Raw genomic sequence first — 19,021 nt, forward strand, 5'->3', positions numbered from 1 at the left:
TATTACCTCAACTAATGTAAATCTCTCAGATTTTTATTTAATTGCTAATTACATTTAATGTGATATAGTATATTTTCTTGTTCACAGTCTAATGCAAATGATCCCATTGCTTTTTAATCGGTCATTTGGAAATCAGGGTGGAGTGGGAGGAAAGGGAAAGTAATAACAAAACACTTGTAGAATAGCATTTTCACTCATAAAAATAATAATACCAGACTGCACTGGAATGGCAAAAGGAGAACACTAGTTTTACAGTGGAAAAGCATCTATTTGAAGAGACAACTTATTTGAACAAAACAAACAAAACAAAAAAGTGCAGAAGAAAATATTTCAATCAGCTTTTTGTGAAAGTTGTCTCTTTTTTTTTCTTTCCTCTGCTAGATGAAAATACATGGTATACTTTGACCCATAAACTCTGCTGATTTTTATCACAATAGGGCTCGTCAGTGCATATGCTTAGCCAAGTTATGTTGTTTGAATATACAAGGAACAAAAATTACTGATAAAGTCTCATTCAGATTGGGTACAAGAAAGCATCCCTCTGATTAGCTTAGTAACACTTCCACTCATTTGTACTGTGAAGGCTATAGAAAGCTCCAATCCAAACTCTTGGCATGAAGTGCAAACACTTTTCTCTGCCTCTCTGAGCAAGTCAGAGACACAGATGTTTGTTCACATACCCATCAAGTTCATCACCATGACCTTGCTTGTTACCATACGTCCATATTGGTTGGGGTAACCAGCTAAGACCTCTTTGATTCTCCTGAATGAAACATGGGAGACTTCTGATCAGATTATGTAAGTGCTCTTTATGCTATAAAAATGGTGGAGATGCACTCACTCAGCCTCTAACATTCATACTGAAGTACTGCCAAAGCAACAGATGTTAGCTAGCACCTATGAAAAACATGTGATTAGGAGAGATGAGGCACCACCCTTCTTGTGAACTGTTGCTGGAATTTCTCCCACCTGTTCACCCAGGCTTCAGGAATGTTATGAGCTGCATAAACAGTGAAGCTGAGCTGGGAATCAAGACTGATGTCTGCACGGGGAGGGCTTCTAGGTATGTTGGCAACCTGGAAATCCACATCAAAGCTGCTGCTGTATACGTGGATGAGATGAGAGATGGCCATGGAGAGCTCTGTCACAGCAGCTTCCATTAATGCTAAGAGGAGAGAAAGAAAGAAAGGTTAGAAATAGGTCACTTGTGATAAAGCATGTTTATCTTAAACCATCAGTTATGGCTTTGAAATGCTTCCTAATAAAATTTAATTTAAATGACATAACCTACCAACTGAAGCCAATTAGCCATCTGTGCTTCTGAAACCAGCCTTAACTCATTTCTGGTGTATCATTAGCAGTCTTTCATTACAGTGCCTTCAAATTAAGGCATTTTCAGAGTAAGCCTTTTAAACTACAGCAAGTTAGTGTGTGCTTCAGATAAATCATTTTAGTCTGTTAATTTTTGCACTAGAAAGATTTATATTCTGTAAGCATCTTGAAATTTCTGCAGCTACATAGCTACTTAGTCCAAGGGAAATGGCAATGTTGCAGTAGAAAGGAGCAAAGGCACTGGTTAGCTTTTAAGACTATAAAGCTATTGCAAACACAGATAAACAACTCATAAAAATATATATAATGACAGCCACAATCAGATATAGCATTCAGATGGTCATGTATTGGTCAAAACATTCCACAGTGATAGACACTGAAAGATGTATCTACACAGATACATCAAATGCAGGCTGTACTCTCATTTATATTTCAATTTTATTTATGCTATTTCCTTTGGCATGAGTCTGCGGTGCTCTTTTTCTGCAGTTACTGGCTTTTATCCATCTTCCCTCTCTGCATTTTTGGAGCAGCTAGGGACTATCTGATTGCCATTGTAAATTAAAATCCCCAGCCCTGGCAGCCTCCATCGAGTGAAGAGAGCTGGTACAAGCACTCTTATTTCTCAGGCAAGGGACAGTTTGAAGAAGAAAGTGCCAGAGAACTTTATACCATTCCAGGATCAAGGTGATTTGTCTTCCAAAAGAAATATCCAAAATTCTCCTTTTCCCCTCCCTATATCTCCCAGCTTTCTATGTGATCAAGGACATACTCTCATCACCTTATGCCATTCTTTTCTGGTCCTCTTCAGAACATTACATTAAGTTCCCAATGTACGTTTGGCTACAGCACTCAATAACCATTTATGAGCCATGTATCTATTAAAATTTTTTCCAAAGAACAGAAAGTCTGAGACTAGCTTGCATACACTTTTAACACTGGGGATAACTGAAAGCATCCTGTCCAACAGCAGATACAGACACTATGATTCTTGGACTTAGCTCAGTTTGTCACTAAAAGTGACTTCAAACGTATTCCTTGTCTGGAACTTTTTTCACACCTTTAAACTAGCAAATATTTAGAATTACTGAGTCACAAAACACATGGAACACTCTGCAAAGGAATTATTATATATCTGAAAGAGTGGTAATGTACTGGCACAGGCTGCCCAGGGAGGTGGTGCTCCACACATGTGAGCAGAACAATTTTAAAGATTAATCAATTAAGATCGATTAAGAAAACTTAGTTTATTTACTCAGTATGTACTTCTGTGGCTGGTATATCTTTTTTACTGTCCTTTTATTTCCTCTCTTTACTATTTTCTCCATTCACCACCTTTTTCTATAAGGGTTCTGAATAAATCTTCAGCTCAAATGCATTTTCCCTTGGATAGCATTTTATTCTTACACCCAGATCTCTCGGATGTGCAGTGAGTGAGCACCTTCCAAATTAAATGTTTAACCTGCACTGAATTGTTTTACATTCCAATGAATTATTGATAGTCACACATATGAAACATTCTTAAGAATTCTTAAGAGGTCCAGAAAAGAATGTCAGCAGACTGCCCCAAAACTGGAGGAGAAAAAAAAATAGTAATAAAAAAATATATATTTTTTCTCGATTATTTGTAACATAATTTATTCATGTCAGTGGTAAGGTGAAAAGATTCCCTGGGTATCAAAGACCCGCCCACCCTAAAATATCTACATGGCTAGATGAGACAGAGAGCCTTCAGTCAGCTACAGGCAGTTTGTCTATGAGACTCCTTATGAAGTAAACTGGGAAATTTATTTTCTTTCTTTCTCCTGTTTTCTCCTCTCTCTCTTTCAATTCATGAAATTTCAGCATTATTTATCTAATTTATAGGAGACCTAGCATGATTCTTCTCACAAATAAAGCTCCATGAGGCATAAGCAAATGATCAAGTATGACCTAGTCTGCAGCTACTGTACTTTTTCCTACGTGTGTCTTCTGTGGCTTCTTTGCCACAGTCACCCCTCTCCCCTCCCCCATCACTCTTCACTCATTAAGCCTGGTGGCAATTAAGCAAATTAGAGACAAACACCTTAGTGAGTCTGTAGGTGTCCATTTCGCAGAAGAGATGGTCAGCAGCTTTTCACTGCAAAGAACTGAAGTCAAAGAACTTAACTGCTTTTATGATTAATAAATTTTAGACGAGAAGGATCTATGGTGTTTCACTGATACACCTTGCAAAGGCCATAGACTTCCCATAGTAGATCACAGCTTTAGCTATGCCAGAGTTTATTTTCTAGGAAGTATCCCACACATAGTACCTAGGAGAATGATGAATACAACACATCCTAAAGTGAACTGTGACTGAGATTTATAATCTCAACAACTCAAGTCTCAACTTATTTCTGGTTTAGAATTATTTGTCATCAACTTCTCTGTGGTGATTTCTCTCTCATTTTCTCCACTGAGGAAATGAGATGAGAACACAAGAAGTGACTTTTATCCACAGCTGACAGATATGTTTATTTCTGACATGCTCTTTTCACAAGAAATCTAAATTTTCCTGCAGTCTGAGTATCTAAAATGTTTCTACAACTGTATCCTTTGTGTGGCATTCTTAGCCAGTATCTATTTTTTTGGAGGATTAGGTGGGTTTAGTTATGTGGAAACTGGTGTTAAACAAACTTTAACCACAGTTGCCAGGTATGTTTGCTTATGACATATGCTCCTTGTACGTGAAGTCTGAAGGAATGAATTTCTCCCTTGAGAAAAAGAACCACCCACACCATCTTTGACAGCATTAATGAATATGCTTGCATGTAAATTCTAGAGACTGTAAGGAGGAAACCTGCTCATTCCTTACAGAAAACCACATAATTTCTTCTCATTCCAGTATTACAATTCACATATTATTTCAGTATGAAATCTTTGAACAGAGTAAGCACTTTGCTAGCAGACGACATCAATTTAATACATATCAAACATGGTCTTTCTGATTCCATACACACATTTTCTCAAGGTAAAACATGGTTGAAAATAACTCAGATGGAAGTCTTAAGATTCCTGTGGCATCTTAAAGCTATTTTGGAAAACATGAACTTGATATTATTCTTTCTTACTTATTTTTAGAGATAGGAAAAATATTAAGACCATAAATTCTACTTTGGTCTCCCTCTCTCTCCCTCCTACCCCACTGCCTTGGAAAAACCAATACATCCTCAAGATTCAGGTGAGGTGCAAAGCAATGTTAATTAGACAATCACCATAATAAGTAAAAAGCAAAACATGAAAGGGCTGTAAAGCAGAAACTGATCAGATGCAGTTTCCAAGCACCAATATATTTGCTTTTGTTTCCTCCTATCAGCTGAATAATCCTCTGAATTATCTCTTGAAATAAATTTACAGAATTTCTGCTATCCTTGTAACCAAAACGTTTCTAAAACTAGATCTTTTATAAAGCCTTGTTAACTTGGATCAATATATATATATATATTTTGGAGGACTGGGGGATTTAGTTATATGAAAATTGATCTTAATTAAATAAACCTGAGTAAATAACATCTTGACTCTCAGAAAAACATATAAAGATGTAACACAGCAACAACTTAGAGGTAAAGAGCCATGCTCAAATTAAAAAAAAAAAAAAAACGAAAAACAAAAAAACACAAAAGAGACTTATAAAGAGGAAATACAATTTAAAAAACTCTTGATGTTTTTCTGTATTCTGAAATAAAAGGTGATTTTTCCAAACAAAAACAAATATAGAACAGCTCTGTCCCAGGGAAAGAAAGATGTATTTTCATTTTTTTTTCTAGGAAAATTCCACCAAAACCTCCCATTTCCTCCTTCCTCCTTTTATTTTTATTTTTTATTTTTTGAAACTTTCTGTAGTAAATACTTCTATGACTAGGTCTAGAAGAAACTATCAAATCCAAAGTACCATCAGTGAACCTTTACACTCTTAAATGTAACGACAGTTTAATTTCTTTAGATGTATTTTCATCAAGGTATCTATTTTCTGCATTCTCTCAAAAAGATAAAAACTCCATCCTGTTCAGACAGGAAAAGCTGCTGATTCAACATCATCAGCTCATGGTGCGTACTGGACTTTCTGAGATGGGTCCCAGAGAACTATGGATCAAGTTCCAAAAGCTGCTTATTGTGTCTGATCTCTAAAATCCCTGCCTGAAGTCACAAGGCTGTAGATATTGTACAAATGTTCATTCATCAACTTTTCAGAAAGGCACACTGACTGTAGTTCTGCACCAGTCTGTAGCCTGCTTTTTTCATATTCTAGACTGTAACAAGCCAGAATGCTAAATCTTTATTAACTGGAATAGATTCATTTATCTTTTGGGAAAATTTCATGCTGCAGAAAGGTGAAAATTTCTAAAAATGCTTATCTTTTCTCAAATTTAAGGAGAAAGAAAAAAATAACACACGGAGTGCTGAAATATTACTATGATTTTTCTAAGGACTTCATGCAAAGGGAACAGAACATGATCCAGACTTAGATGTAACATGGACGAGTACTGCTCTGTTCACAGCTATGGAATAATTTGGTCTATAGAGATAACACTGTTAACAGAGTCAATTACTGCAACACTAAATAAAGGACTGAGAGTTTGAATTAGTCTCTGACCTGCATATTCCATGGTGAATGACTAACATTAAACCTCTGTTAATCCTTTTTACTCGGGGGGGGAAAGGAGGAAAATTAGGAAGAATTACTGGAGTAACTGCTGCTTTTACGTTTGAGTTTGATACCTTTTTCTTGAAGATAAATATAAATACAGAAAGGAGACAGAAAAGAACAGCACAAATGGGAATTGCAGTCTGTCCTCTCTTCAACTGTCAGTGCTGATGTTATTTTGAATTGTGCTGCTAGAGATAGCAAAACTCATACTCTTACACTTCTCCAAGATCTGGAAAAATGATTTTAATTTACTTTTTTACTAAAATACTAAAATGATTTTACTTTACTTTTACATCATGGCAAATTTTTTCCATGTCTGCAGGGCTGGGAGCTAATGGGGTAGACAAGGAAACACAGATGTGGTTTTAGCAGGAACGCACGCTTCGCCTTCCAGGTGATTTTTACTTCTAGCCTCAGTGTGTGAAAATACAACTTAGGCTCAGCCTTCCTAGATTGGAGAGACCATGGAATTCTCATGAAGGTGAAGGATTGAGGAAAGCTCATAATCCCAAAATGAACAGATGCTTAGAACGCTTTTATTCACTTCCTGTGGGTGACACCGAGGCTCCACTAGATCACTTTTGATCAATACTCTCGTATTTTGTTTTAATCAGATATAACTTAACACAAGCTTTTATGCTACTATAGACTTCTTAGTTCAAACTTGTTGGCCTAGCTTTAGGTATTTTGCTGTCTTTTAGAAGTTTAGTTAGTAAGTCTAAATGTAATACACATACTGTGTTAATGTATACATGAAATGGATATCAGTGCATGTAATTGAATTTTGATCACCCTGGACAACTTTGAATGTAGGCTTCTCCACAGAATTACTAATGGTCTGGAAAATTCTGACTCGCAATCAGCAAGTTGCACTTTCTAAAATTATATTACCAAACGGATCCTGAAATTGTTAGGAAATTTGGATGTGCCAAGAACAAATGGAATTATCAGTCTTCACAGTTAAAGGTTTCCTGGCATAAGTAAATAGATGCAGAGAGCTGCTGATTCAGTGAAGCTCAACTCTGAAAATATCTTTAAGCAGAGGAATGTTTTAAATCCTTTCCAGAGAGGTTTTCTGAACACTTTGTGATTGCCAAGTTTTGATTCGTAACTATTAATTACTTTCTGTACTCAAGACATTTTTGCCATTAATAGTGTTTAAATGGAATAAATGGCTATCTCCAAGGGAGAAGAATCCTACAAACACCTTACCATCCAGTTCCCCCCTTCTGCACCTGGGTCTCCTAGCTGCTTAGCTTTTCCTGGCAGCTTACAAATATAATCTTTGTTTGCCGTTCATGAAATTGAATAATGGTGAAACAACAAGCTTGGCATTTGGAGCCCTGCATTTAAATCACATCTGTGTTTGAAAGGCTGCTGCAATCTTTGTGGTTGGTTCACCTATTTGCCTCTCTGAGCACAGTGCAACCAGAGTAGCTGTAAGAGGGGGGGAGGGACAAGACTTAGATCTCAAATGGCCACCTTTTTCATCAATCAAAATAGACAGGCCTCCATAACAGTGTGTGATGGCTCACCCCAAAATTTGGAGGGCAGCTCCTTTGAGAGCATTGGCATACTTCTGTGAGTACAAGTTGCAAGCCACAGAGAGGTAGAGAAGGACCTGAGCCCTATAGGTGGCTATCAGCCCAAGAAATGTGACAGACACCCACGACAGAACAGACTCCTGCTTGTCCCTCAGCCTGGGTGGTGCTGTGCAGTAATGCTAACAGGACCAAGCCAGAGATGTTAAGCTGATTTTATCTGAGGGATTAAATACAGGAGAGTCTATGATTTTGTCCATTACTAATTAGTCTACTCTTCTTACAACAGTATATAATTCCTAACTACACACTGCTTACACAAGAAAAGACAGTGAAAGGAAAATTATTGGAGTTGAGGATAAAAACTACACAAAAATATTTTTTTCAGGCTTTCAGGAAGTTCCTTATTTTTCCTTCTCTCTACAGAAAACGTTGGGATTAAGGACAGGTACTAATAATAGCATTAATATTGCTACTATGACCACCAATAACTACAATATGTTCTTCTTTCATCACACCTCATTCTCCATATCTGAATTTCAATATTAGTTTGGGGAAATGCTGGTTTATTTATATTTTTATATCACTGTATTTTTTATTTAGCATAATTATCTTATAAATAAATATGTAAACATCTGCAATGTGCCAACTGAGACAGGTCATTAATACAAATGAACAGCAAAACATGTTTTCTTATGATATAACTTGAATTACCATATTTTTTTAAAAATGCTTTACCTTTACCTTGTGCTTCCACACGTTGCAATGAATCCTAGAAAAATAAAACCCAAGGGGAAAAGGTCATCAGTTACTTCAGAAAATACCAGATAGCAGTTAAAATTATGCTAGGAGTAGTACTTGTGGAAAATAAAGCTGTTTTGGATGAGAACAGGGAAGGATGCTATGAGGAGAGTGGTTATGACTTGGATGCAGGACCCACCTTCTGGCTCTTCCACCTGCCTCCTCTAGTGTCCCAGGCAAGTCAATCAGAACCTGATTTCTGGCAGTATTTAAACATGCCAAGACACAAAGAAGTACTTAATCAGCATTTGGATGCAGAAACATTTTCAACCTTTGTACTTCCATAGCAGAGATAAGAAAAGCTCAATTTCTTTGCACACCTTGTATACACATACGTGAACCATGACACTTGTATACACCCAGCCAAGGCTCCAGCCATCTCTCCAACCTGAGGAGCACCAACTCCCTGTTCAGGCAGCCTAAGTATTACCTGCATTCCTGCACCAAATCAGTAAAAAGAGACATGCCTACAAAGTCTTTCAAGCAAACAGCTAACTAGAATCAGCGAACAGGAAATATCCGCCAGAGTGATCCAGGGACATGTAGGATCCTGGTTTTTAACCATGGCTTTTGATGCCTAACATCCTGGGCAGTATCTGGATTCTCACTTCAGGCACCCCAGTGTTGTTGATGGGAACTGCTGAGTGCTTATATTCTCTGAAAGGTTGGGCCAGTTATTTGACCTGAAAGGACAAGGGTAAAGATTCTTTTTTTAAAAAAAGTTGTTCTACTAAATCCCCAAGTTCAGTAACTGACATCAGCCAGACTTTGCTCTGGGCTTCTCAGACACTAAACAAAATTATGTATCACTGCAGTGCATATTCTTTCCCCTTCACACAGGAAGATCTGCCATCACCACACAGTCCCTGGTACCAAGCTGGCTTCAGCTTGAAATCTTCACTTGCTCCATTTTGTCTGTGTCTTACATCAGATTTACATTTACCAAGCTGACATAGAAATACATAACAAAAGTATGAATATTAGTCAGAGAGGCTGTCAAGCTAATTCAATACTTTAGTATGCCCGGAGTATGCACTCTGTTTTAGTACATGTCTTTGTAGGATTTATTATCTTTTATAGTTATTTATCCTTCTGCAACCAGGTGAGAATGCTGCATGTTAGTACACATGCATTCAGCAAGAGGCTTAAAAATGGCAGTGCACACAGAAGTGGCATACGAAACACAACGCTAGATGTACATCCTCCCTTGGGTACCAATCTTGGAGTTGCCAGCATTTGTCTTGCAATTATGAGGAGCAGCCAAATGCCTACTTGAGGGAAAAAAAAGCAACATGCAGGTTGAGAAATGTTTTCACAGTCTTTATATGCAGCAAGACAAGTGGGAATGGAGACCTTTGTTCAATTTTTTCAAATTTTGGAAAGTAAACAGCCTTTGGAGCACTGCTTATAATTTCAACACTGTGTAGCCCATTTGATACATAGTGGATTAGTGCTGGTTCTGGCAGGATTTCAGGACTTTTTGTGAACTGCTATAAGAAAGAAGAAAAAGAAGAAATGAAAAACATTAATTGTACAGCAGGCCTAAAACCCCAGGGTAGGATGGTTAGAGACTGAATGAATCACATTTATAAAGAGACACAATCAGTCAAGAAGAAACTATCATTGATGCCAGTTGCTTTCATAATCTGCTAGCCACACTGAAGGAATTCACAGTACTGGTAGGGAGGAGACAGAAAGGATGCACAGAAGATGATATGGAGAAAGTTTATGGTTTTTGGTTGTTGTTCTGCTATTGTTTTTACCATAAAATGGCAATTAAATAGAACCACAGAATATTTTTTTTTCTTTAAGTAACAAGCTCGTATATACAGATAAGTATACACAAATTTGTACTGCATCCTATGTAATTTACATTGGAAGGAGTGAGCAGTAGCTTCCCTGAGGCCGTATGTGTACATGGAGCTTGCCAAGTGGAAATGTAAAAAGGTGTTCCACACAAATCCACATCATACATTACACTAAATTCTCAAGACACCATGGAGAAAAAGCAATTAGAATTTCTCTATTGGCATTTCACTCTTACCCAGTATGTAACAACATATCATTGACATGTGACAGGGAGCCTGAAAAATTTCACTGTGGTTGCTATACAAGTTAATTGCTTGCCTGGATAAAAGGGAGATCTTTGTAATAGTTAAGAACCTTTCCACTCTTCTAACCTAACAAAAAGTCTTGGGGATGCTGTGGTAATGAGCATAATTGAAACACAAAGCAGACTGACAGGATAGGCAAATACTGCACAATTTAATCATTTCACCAGTACTCAGAATTCACTTAAAATGTCCCTATACTTCAGTTTGAGGTTGACTTGAACAGCAACTGTAGGAGCTGGTATTCCATCAAGTATCCAATCTCTGACTGCTAATTCTGGCTACATATGTTGATACCGGAAAGAGAGCTGGTATATTGTCTTTGTATAAGTATTGATAAACATAAATAAAATCTGATTAGTTATATTTAAATATTACCCTATATGTAACATAGTTATATATTCATAGTCATATATATATATAAAGTAGTTTCATATAAAGTGTAATCTGTATTTTATAAATTGGAGTGATGTTTGAGCTATAGAACATGCAGAAATATATTTTACTGCTTTTTATGACATTTATAGTTCAGTGGCTGCTGAGTGAGATGAAGATTTTCATAAAATCAAACCTAAACTTTTTCACAGATTGTCAAAGTCTAATAGACTGCCCTAGCACTTATTTCTCAAAGGAATAAGAAGCTTATAGCAGCAAGTGTTTGCTGGTTCAGGAACAGTTTGACTCTCCCTCCCTCAATTTATTTGAAGTCAGCTGTTAGTCAAGTCTGCTTCACCAGGTAAGGGACTAGCGAGAGAGGGGTGTCAGAAAAGGTCATAGGCAGCCTTTACACAAAGGTTTCAAGGGACAGACAAAAAGTTGAGCTAGCTAAGGCTGAAAGGAAATGTTAAAAGAACAAAAAACTCAACAATTTAAAACTATATTTCTCTTATTTAAAAAAAAAAAAAAAAAGTAACCATTTAGTCTATTCTCCATTTGAAATATTCTCTTATTTGAAATGTGAAGATAAGCAGCACCTCATAGGGCTATTAGGATAGAAAAATATTTTAAGACTGGTAATAAAATATTCAACCAGTGCAGCGTTTTTAACATTCAAAATATGGTATTCAGGAGCAGTATCATTTCTCTCATTACAGATGAGCAAACACAACCATTGTCATAATCACCACTGCTTATCAGTATCATCCTCTGGAGATTTCAGGCAGGACTTGCACTGTACTATGCTGGAGACTGTACATATAGATAAGGAAAAACATTCCTTGCTCTGAAAAGCTCATAATTTAAGTTGATAAGACAGAAAAAGAAAATAATATTAATCCCTGTGTGACAGGAAGTATATGGAAGTTGGTTCAGAAGAACCTGGATTACTGCTGTACAGACTGTCCATGCAGCAGAGAAGGAAATTCCCAGATTAGATACATGCTGGGAACCATGCTTTTAAAATTATTTTATTTATTTATTTGTTTATTTATTGTTTGGAACTCAGAGAGGATGGGATTGAAAGCAGACTCAAGGATACTCAATAAACGTAAACCAGCCATATCAGGCAGTTTACATGTTGGGTTCATAGAGCTGACCTGAATAAACAAAGAGAAAATACACAAACAGAAAACACCCTAAAAACAATTTCCATTCATTCCAAAACAAGGCTTTTAACAAATTAGTGCCAGTACTTCCAGTATTTTATTTCTGCTCTGATTCCTTCCTGAAAGAGACCGTCGTCGTCACTCTGTTTACAGAACTAAGCTCTTTATCCGTCTTTTAAGGAAGATTCTGGTTTACAAAATACTTTTCTCAAGGGGTAGATGCTGATCTTCTTGATGTCTTGCAGGATAGCCTGAGGTCTAACTGAAAAGCAGACCATGTGAAGCCCCTGTTATTTTTTATCTATTTCTCTAATTTGATCACAAAAAGAACTCTTCTTTAATTTCCATTTAAATCATACCAGATAAAATGTGCATTCTAATAAACCTGTTTATGTTGGCAATTACTTCAGAATAGAGATTTCTAATAACTGATGCTGAAGTAGGCATAAAAAGATTTAGGATACTATGCAAACAAGATTTACAGTGAAACATAACCTTGAAAGAAAAGCAAGACACTTAGTCAACAGATTATTTCCTTGGGCCGAAACTGAAGTTACTGCCTCCCTCTACCTCCACTGCAACATATAAGAGGAATAAACAGACTAAAAATACAGAGATTTAAGAGATTTTATAAGCAATACGCAAGTCACTTAAAATGGCAGTCTTCTTACCTCTCAGTAAGTGTTTTGCCCTGTAAAGTGATGAGCATTATAAGGATTTGAACCTGTCGAGTGTAAGTATATATGGATGACAAAATATAATTAATTTGCTGTGTGTTCACTGCGATGACATGAGAAATTTTAGAAAAATAATTATTAGCTTTCCCCAGACTTAGGTTTGAGACCTCAAACTGCCTATCAGACATAATTAAATACTTTGTTTTATGCAGCTAAGCATCTTTAATTAACATTCTCTAGTTAACCCAGCTAACACTAGTTAGCCTGTCGTTTACTTTTCCAGGTATTTTTACACATAGCCATAGGATAAAAATCTATAAAGAAAAAGAACAGCTTTGTAAGAAGGCAGTGGCCTGAGAAAGCAAGCATCTTGCTCAACAGAGCATATATTTCTTAATGATATTTGCTGTAAGAAAGAATGATAAGAAATAGACCAGAGTAGGAAAGAAAAAAATACCCTTTACTTCTTATTAAAATTGTTAGAAAAATGTTTGGAGAGGAATGTCATTAGGGTGGAAAAGAATTAACATGACTTAAGGTTACACCAGACTAAATCCAGGTGATTAATGGCTTGATTTTCAAATTTGCTGAGCATTGTATTTCCAAGTTGCTGACTTCAAATGAATTTTGGGTACTCAGACTTTCTGTAAATCAGGTCCTCAGTGACTTTTCCGGGTCACCCTAAAGAAGCTAATGACAAAGCTGAGAACAGATACTACTCTCCAAAGCCCCAGTTTATAATTCTACAATAACCCCAGGAGACAAAACTTCAGTGTTTTAAGAAAGAAGATTACAGCTAGAATCAGGACTATGTTATGTTGGTCCTTCTCTGTATAAATAGTACAGACATTTCCACCTAAAGAAGTCACAATTTAAAGACATTTTACAGAAGGAATGCTAACTACATGAAACTGGAGTTTCAACTATGTACCATAATTTGGTACAGATTATACAGCAAAGCAAATATCTATATGTTTGTTGGGAATAAGTAAGAACAACCACAGAAACATGTCAGTTACAGTCGAACACAGGACATATCCTCTGTTGCTCCTCTGTCATACAAAGTTAAATCTTCTCTGTTTATAATGCCTCTTCCTAATACTTGTCAGATTGAAGCAAGAAAGTAGAACAGCCTTGGTCAATCAGAAAATTCATGACACTTATTCAAGCTCCACTTTTATAGAAAAAAATTGGACAAATGCTTATCATGGCAGCCTTAGAAAGACTTCAGTTCATTTTTACCTGTGTTTTCACCAACGCTGCTGCATGGAGTTTCTTGACTGCATTGGTAATTTCTCTGGTTTCCACGAAGCAGAGGACACTGCAGATTGCTTTAGCTACTTCAATCACATAATCAACTTTATGTGGCTGATAGCAGAAAAAAGAAAGAAAGAAAAAAAAAACCAGCATTAATCTGTAGCTATCTACAGCTATGTTTAAATTGTCATGATCAGTAGCTCCCTAAGTCCAGTTATCTTCCATAAAACGTACCTTGTTGAAAACTGAGAAATTTGGTATCTAAGACTGATCTTGAGGCAAAATGAGTGTTTGTCTGAACTTCATGATTTTAGAGGCATTCCAAAAAAACTTCTAAGAAAACGTGAACCCAAATGATTTACAAACTTCCAGATATTTTTATGATATTGTGATTTTATTCCCATTATTGTCTCTGTGAGAGACAGCAGTGTTCCTTCTAAAAATAGTGGCTGAGTGGGAAGCTGAACAGTTTGACACCTGTGGACTGAGCAGTTCTGTAACTGGCTTTTCTGTGAAACATATAGAGATCAAACTATTAAATATTATTAATAAATACAGATATTTACATATTATTACATTAAAAAAATCCCTATAGGAATAATATCAGAAGTACATTGGGGAATTTTTGAAGCAAATCTGAATCATAAAAAAAAAGAAAATGCCATCTTAATAAGTATCAAGTACCCTATGTTCACGAAAATAAACAAAAAATTAATGTGTTTATTGAACAGTTAGTTATATGACTTTCTTAAATTTTGGAATACATTCTCCAAACAAGCAGAAGCTCTTCTATAAAATATTCTCCATGTTTCCATGCTGATAAACATTCTTTTCAGTTAGCTACAGCATGTCAATGTCCTGATAAAGCCATTTCTCTAACTCAGCCATTTCATGCTTGAAAAGGGGAAGCTGTACCAATATAAATTTGGTTTTCAAGCTTAAGTTCTATATCCAGACTGTAATGAGAAGGTTAGAACCTGTCATTAATACAAATATAAAAAAATATTGAGGTTATTAACCCCATATTTAACTGCCTTGAGCAGAACTAAAGTATGAATGAATTACATAAATTACCCTGCAATATTTAGTGGTCAGAATTCTTTTAAATATAAGGTTGGTGTGTTGGCTGAGTATAGGTGACATTTCTGAAACAAAATATTATTTTTTGCCATACTTTTCAAAAATATCCATAATGAGTTAAAACTGATTTCTTTTCAGTCTAAACTCTCAAAATCCAGTTGGCACGACCATGTGAAACTGAGATCAAGGAAGTATTTGGTTTCCTCTGAGGTTTAAATTTTGCATGAAATATTATAGCTAAGATTTTCTTCAAGGACATAACATTCAATTGGCAGCCCACAATACTCTTAAAAAAGCTCTTATGAGTTTTTCTGCCTAAACCTAACTTTGCAAACAATCTCTAGCAATATATACATATACATCTCTCAAGGATGCAGACAGTTGCCTGGGAGTTTGCAAAATCAAGGACAAATATTGCAGATACACAGTGTATTATATCTGTACTAATTTCAAATATTATACTTTCAACCCAAATGATACTCATTTCATTTACAGATTCCTTAGAAACAGTCACCTGTGATATTTCAAATTTGTAACATTTTCTTCTTAATCTCAAAACAAGTTTTCTTAAAAGAATTTATACTCTTCTGAAGTCAGGTTGAATAGCCTTTATTAAAAGTCCTCTTTAATCACATTTGGAGCAGATTAATAATTAGATACCTTTCACAAAGAATGGTAATGCTTTTTTGGTATAACAGATTGAGAACAAATACCTCATTTTGCAAAACATGCTCCACTTGACCTCTATATTTCCTAAGAGCTGTGACAAGGTTCTGTCTGGAAATTAGAAAAAAGAAAATAACACAAAATTAATAGCAATTGGATAAAAAAATATTTTTTCCACACTCTCCATTTTAAAAGTCAAGAATAGCTTAACTGACAGTGATTTCCTGTTGATACAGAATAAGGACAAGTATTTAAGTAAATGTCAAGTAGTCTTGAGCCTGGTTCTCTGTGGTTCTGGTGGACATTGGCCAGGGTATAGATGTACAAGTTCTCCATTATGAAGAGGGTATATGTTTCATAGTGAAAGAACTCTCAGAGTGATTTGCTATTTAAGTGTCTACCTAACTCTAAATTCCATTTATTTCTACAAGGTTAAGCATTTGCTTAAATGTTACTTTGAAAGACAAACTTAATTATATGCTATTATGCCTCGTCTCTCAATCACTTCAGTCTGTAAAGCTGCAGAGTATCAGGACAAAACATCTGCAAAACACCTGGAGAAACACTACATTTCAAAAGGCTATACTGAGCAAGAAGCATAAAAATGTGTATGATAAAAAGGGCATGATAGTTACAGAATTCGTTAAACTTTATTTGCTTACAGTTCTAAAGTTTACATGCTCAAAATGTTTCACCAGCTGCATTTTCCATCCTATTACCACAGCTATGAATTTATTTTACACTGTCATTCAATCCAGTCCTGAAAACTGCTTTAACTCCCATCGGTTCAGTAGGGCGACATCTGCAGCACAGTAGCCCCATGCCTCTGTCAAGCTGCAGAAGTTACTACCAAGTCTGCATGAGCAGACTGCTGGGCCTCAAGCAAAGCTTCAATAAAATCTTTTGGGGTATGAATAAGAATGCAGATCTTTCTGCAGGACTGATGTGTTAGCTGTAAATCTTGCCGTTTTAGAACCACCGGTTCTAACTACTGTCTACAAAAACACAATAAACAGAATTTTTCTTTCTAAGGAGCACTTGCGTCATTTTCTGTTTCTAATCACACCGTGTTTTAAAAAATGCAGTTGTAGTAGCTGTTTAAAATGATGTCCATGGGATCATCATGGCCAAAGTTACTACACTGAGGAATGCACCTTCCTTTTTCCTTGACAGCTACCTCCAGCTCTTCCTCTGTAGGGTGAGGTCTTCAGAAAATAGTAGGGAAACCTTAATTCAAACTTCCACGCCCTGCCTCGCCTACTCATTGGAAATAGACTCCTTATTGCCTCGATGGTACGTGTGTAGCAGTTCAAGCACATGCATGTATTCACAGAAATGTAGAAACTTTGGTTTATTTTCTTTCTTTATCATTTATTTATATTGAGGTGCCACTTTCTCCCTGTCATTTTCTCTCCTCTTTTACTTACAACTGTTTTTATGTATGACGATTCTCTCATCAAAACACTTTGAGGGAATTTCCCACCCTTTGCAGACTGGTGTCTGAAAGTCATGAAAGTATTTGATTACTTCAGAGCAAACAGATTATAGTTTGTAGAAGAATTGTGTATGTCCTTATGCATCTATGTTGGCCGAACTGAGCTATGAGAGATTAGAATTGCAAGTATGCCTTAAAGTGTAGGTAGCACGGTATGTTGTTTGAGTTTCATCATATAGTGTATTGCAAGAGGAGGAAAGATGAGGAAATTCTACTGAAATCATCACACAGAGTACAAAAAGAGGTAGGGCTCCTCTGCACTAATACCAGAGTGCATTTCTCTGTAGATACCTACTGTTTACATCCTCCTACAGATGGTTTGCCCTTGCAGCTTTTTATTTGCAATCTGCAGTAGTCTTATCTAGCCAGGCAGTTACTGCATTGAGAAGCTGCCTGGCAATTCCTTCTGTAATCCTGTTAAATCATATCTAATACAAGTTGTTGCTTTGCTTTGACCAAGTCTCCAGGCATAATATCATTTTTATAGCAATATCCAGCTTGGAATAAGTTCTGGACATATAAACTTGCTCTGTAGTCTTGATGCACACATTTAAGCGTGTTTGTTAGTGTGCTTGTTCTAATATATATATATATATATATATTATTTTTTTTTTAAAGCATATTTTCCATTACTCTATTCTGCTCTAGAGAATTTTCTACATAAAGCAGCCATAATTTTACACAGTAATTAAAAAAAAAAAACATGCAAGAGTGATCAAAACACTTCTACTGATACTATCTTGAACCTACTAGATGAGTAATCATACTCATATTTTTATAAGTAATACCACATACTTAAACATCTTTGATAGCTGTGCATTAATGTGGCAATGTTAACCAATCAATAAACACTTGCTGTTTCTTTGACACTAAGAAAATTTTGGATCTTTTAGCAAGATAATATACTACAATAGTTTTGAAAAGAAAAGGCAAAAAAAAAAGTAGAATAACATCGGAGAGACAGTCTTAGTCTCTGGCTGGTCTATATGGTGAGGCATAAGACAGTTGTATATAGCATACATTTACAGAATTCATATTTCAATTTCTTGGCACCTGGATTCCCATCTAAAAGTCAATTTTAACCATTCTAGCTAACTGAGCTCTGCCTAAATGCATGCATCAGACTGACCATCATGTTATAGTTACTGGAACCTGAATTTCTGTGTTTATGGAACAAATTCAGCTTCAGTGGGTTGCAGTTTGGTTAACGCACTCACAATTTACATTGTGTTAGATTTTAAAGCTATGAAAATCAGTGAGTTAAGACATACAGGCACTGCTGGTTTTATATGTTCACATTTACCTGTGAGAGCAAATCTGGTAATTTAAAAAGTAAGGTTTTTGTTTGTTCTTTTTTACATTGCCTCAACGCAGTTCAAACAGTTTTTCTTCTCTGCCAAGCCCTGAACATGGGAACAGATCCATGCACCAATATATACTGGAAGCTGACTGATCAGAAAGCAGCTTTGCAGAAAAAGACCTAGAGGGTCCTCATGGACAGCATGCTGAACATGAGCCAACTATGTACCCCTGTGGCAAAAAAGAGGCTAAATGTGTCTTGGGCTGTATCAGGAAAAATATTGTCAGTGTCTTGTAGAAGGTGGTCCTTCCCTGTGCTCAGCACTGACAAGTTGTATGTCCAGTTCTGCACACTCCAGTAAGAGAGAGGTGGACATACTGGACAGATAGAGGACCTCAAAGATGTTCAAGAGACTGGCACATCTCTTATGAAGAAAGGCTGAGAGAGCTGTGACTGTTTAACTTGGAGCACAGAACAATGAGAGAAGATTTGATCGATGAATTTAAACACATTGGGAAGGTGCAAAGAAGACAGAGGTAGGCTCTTTC

The 19,021-nt window shown here is 36.3% G+C and overlaps 1 protein-coding gene across 1 annotated transcript in view; it reads right to left on the bottom strand.

The window, feature by feature from the left end:
- PIK3C2G (phosphatidylinositol-4-phosphate 3-kinase catalytic subunit type 2 gamma) overlaps positions 1-19,021 on the bottom strand; it is a gene marked incomplete at both ends in the record, with an annotated part of 204,350 nt that overhangs the window by 155,971 nt on the left and 29,358 nt on the right. Inside the window, 4 exons of the mRNA XM_079544626.1 lie at positions 970-1,165; positions 8,287-8,314; positions 13,918-14,043; positions 15,726-15,789. Coding sequence (XP_079400752.1) covers positions 970-1,165; positions 8,287-8,314; positions 13,918-14,043; positions 15,726-15,789 — 414 coding nt within the window. The remainder of the gene's footprint in view (positions 1-969; positions 1,166-8,286; positions 8,315-13,917; positions 14,044-15,725; positions 15,790-19,021) is intronic.

The sequence above is a fragment of the Tetrao urogallus genome (genome assembly GCF_951394365.1).
Source record: "Tetrao urogallus genome assembly, chromosome: 1".
Classification (NCBI taxonomy): Eukaryota; Metazoa; Chordata; class Aves; order Galliformes; family Phasianidae; genus Tetrao; species Tetrao urogallus.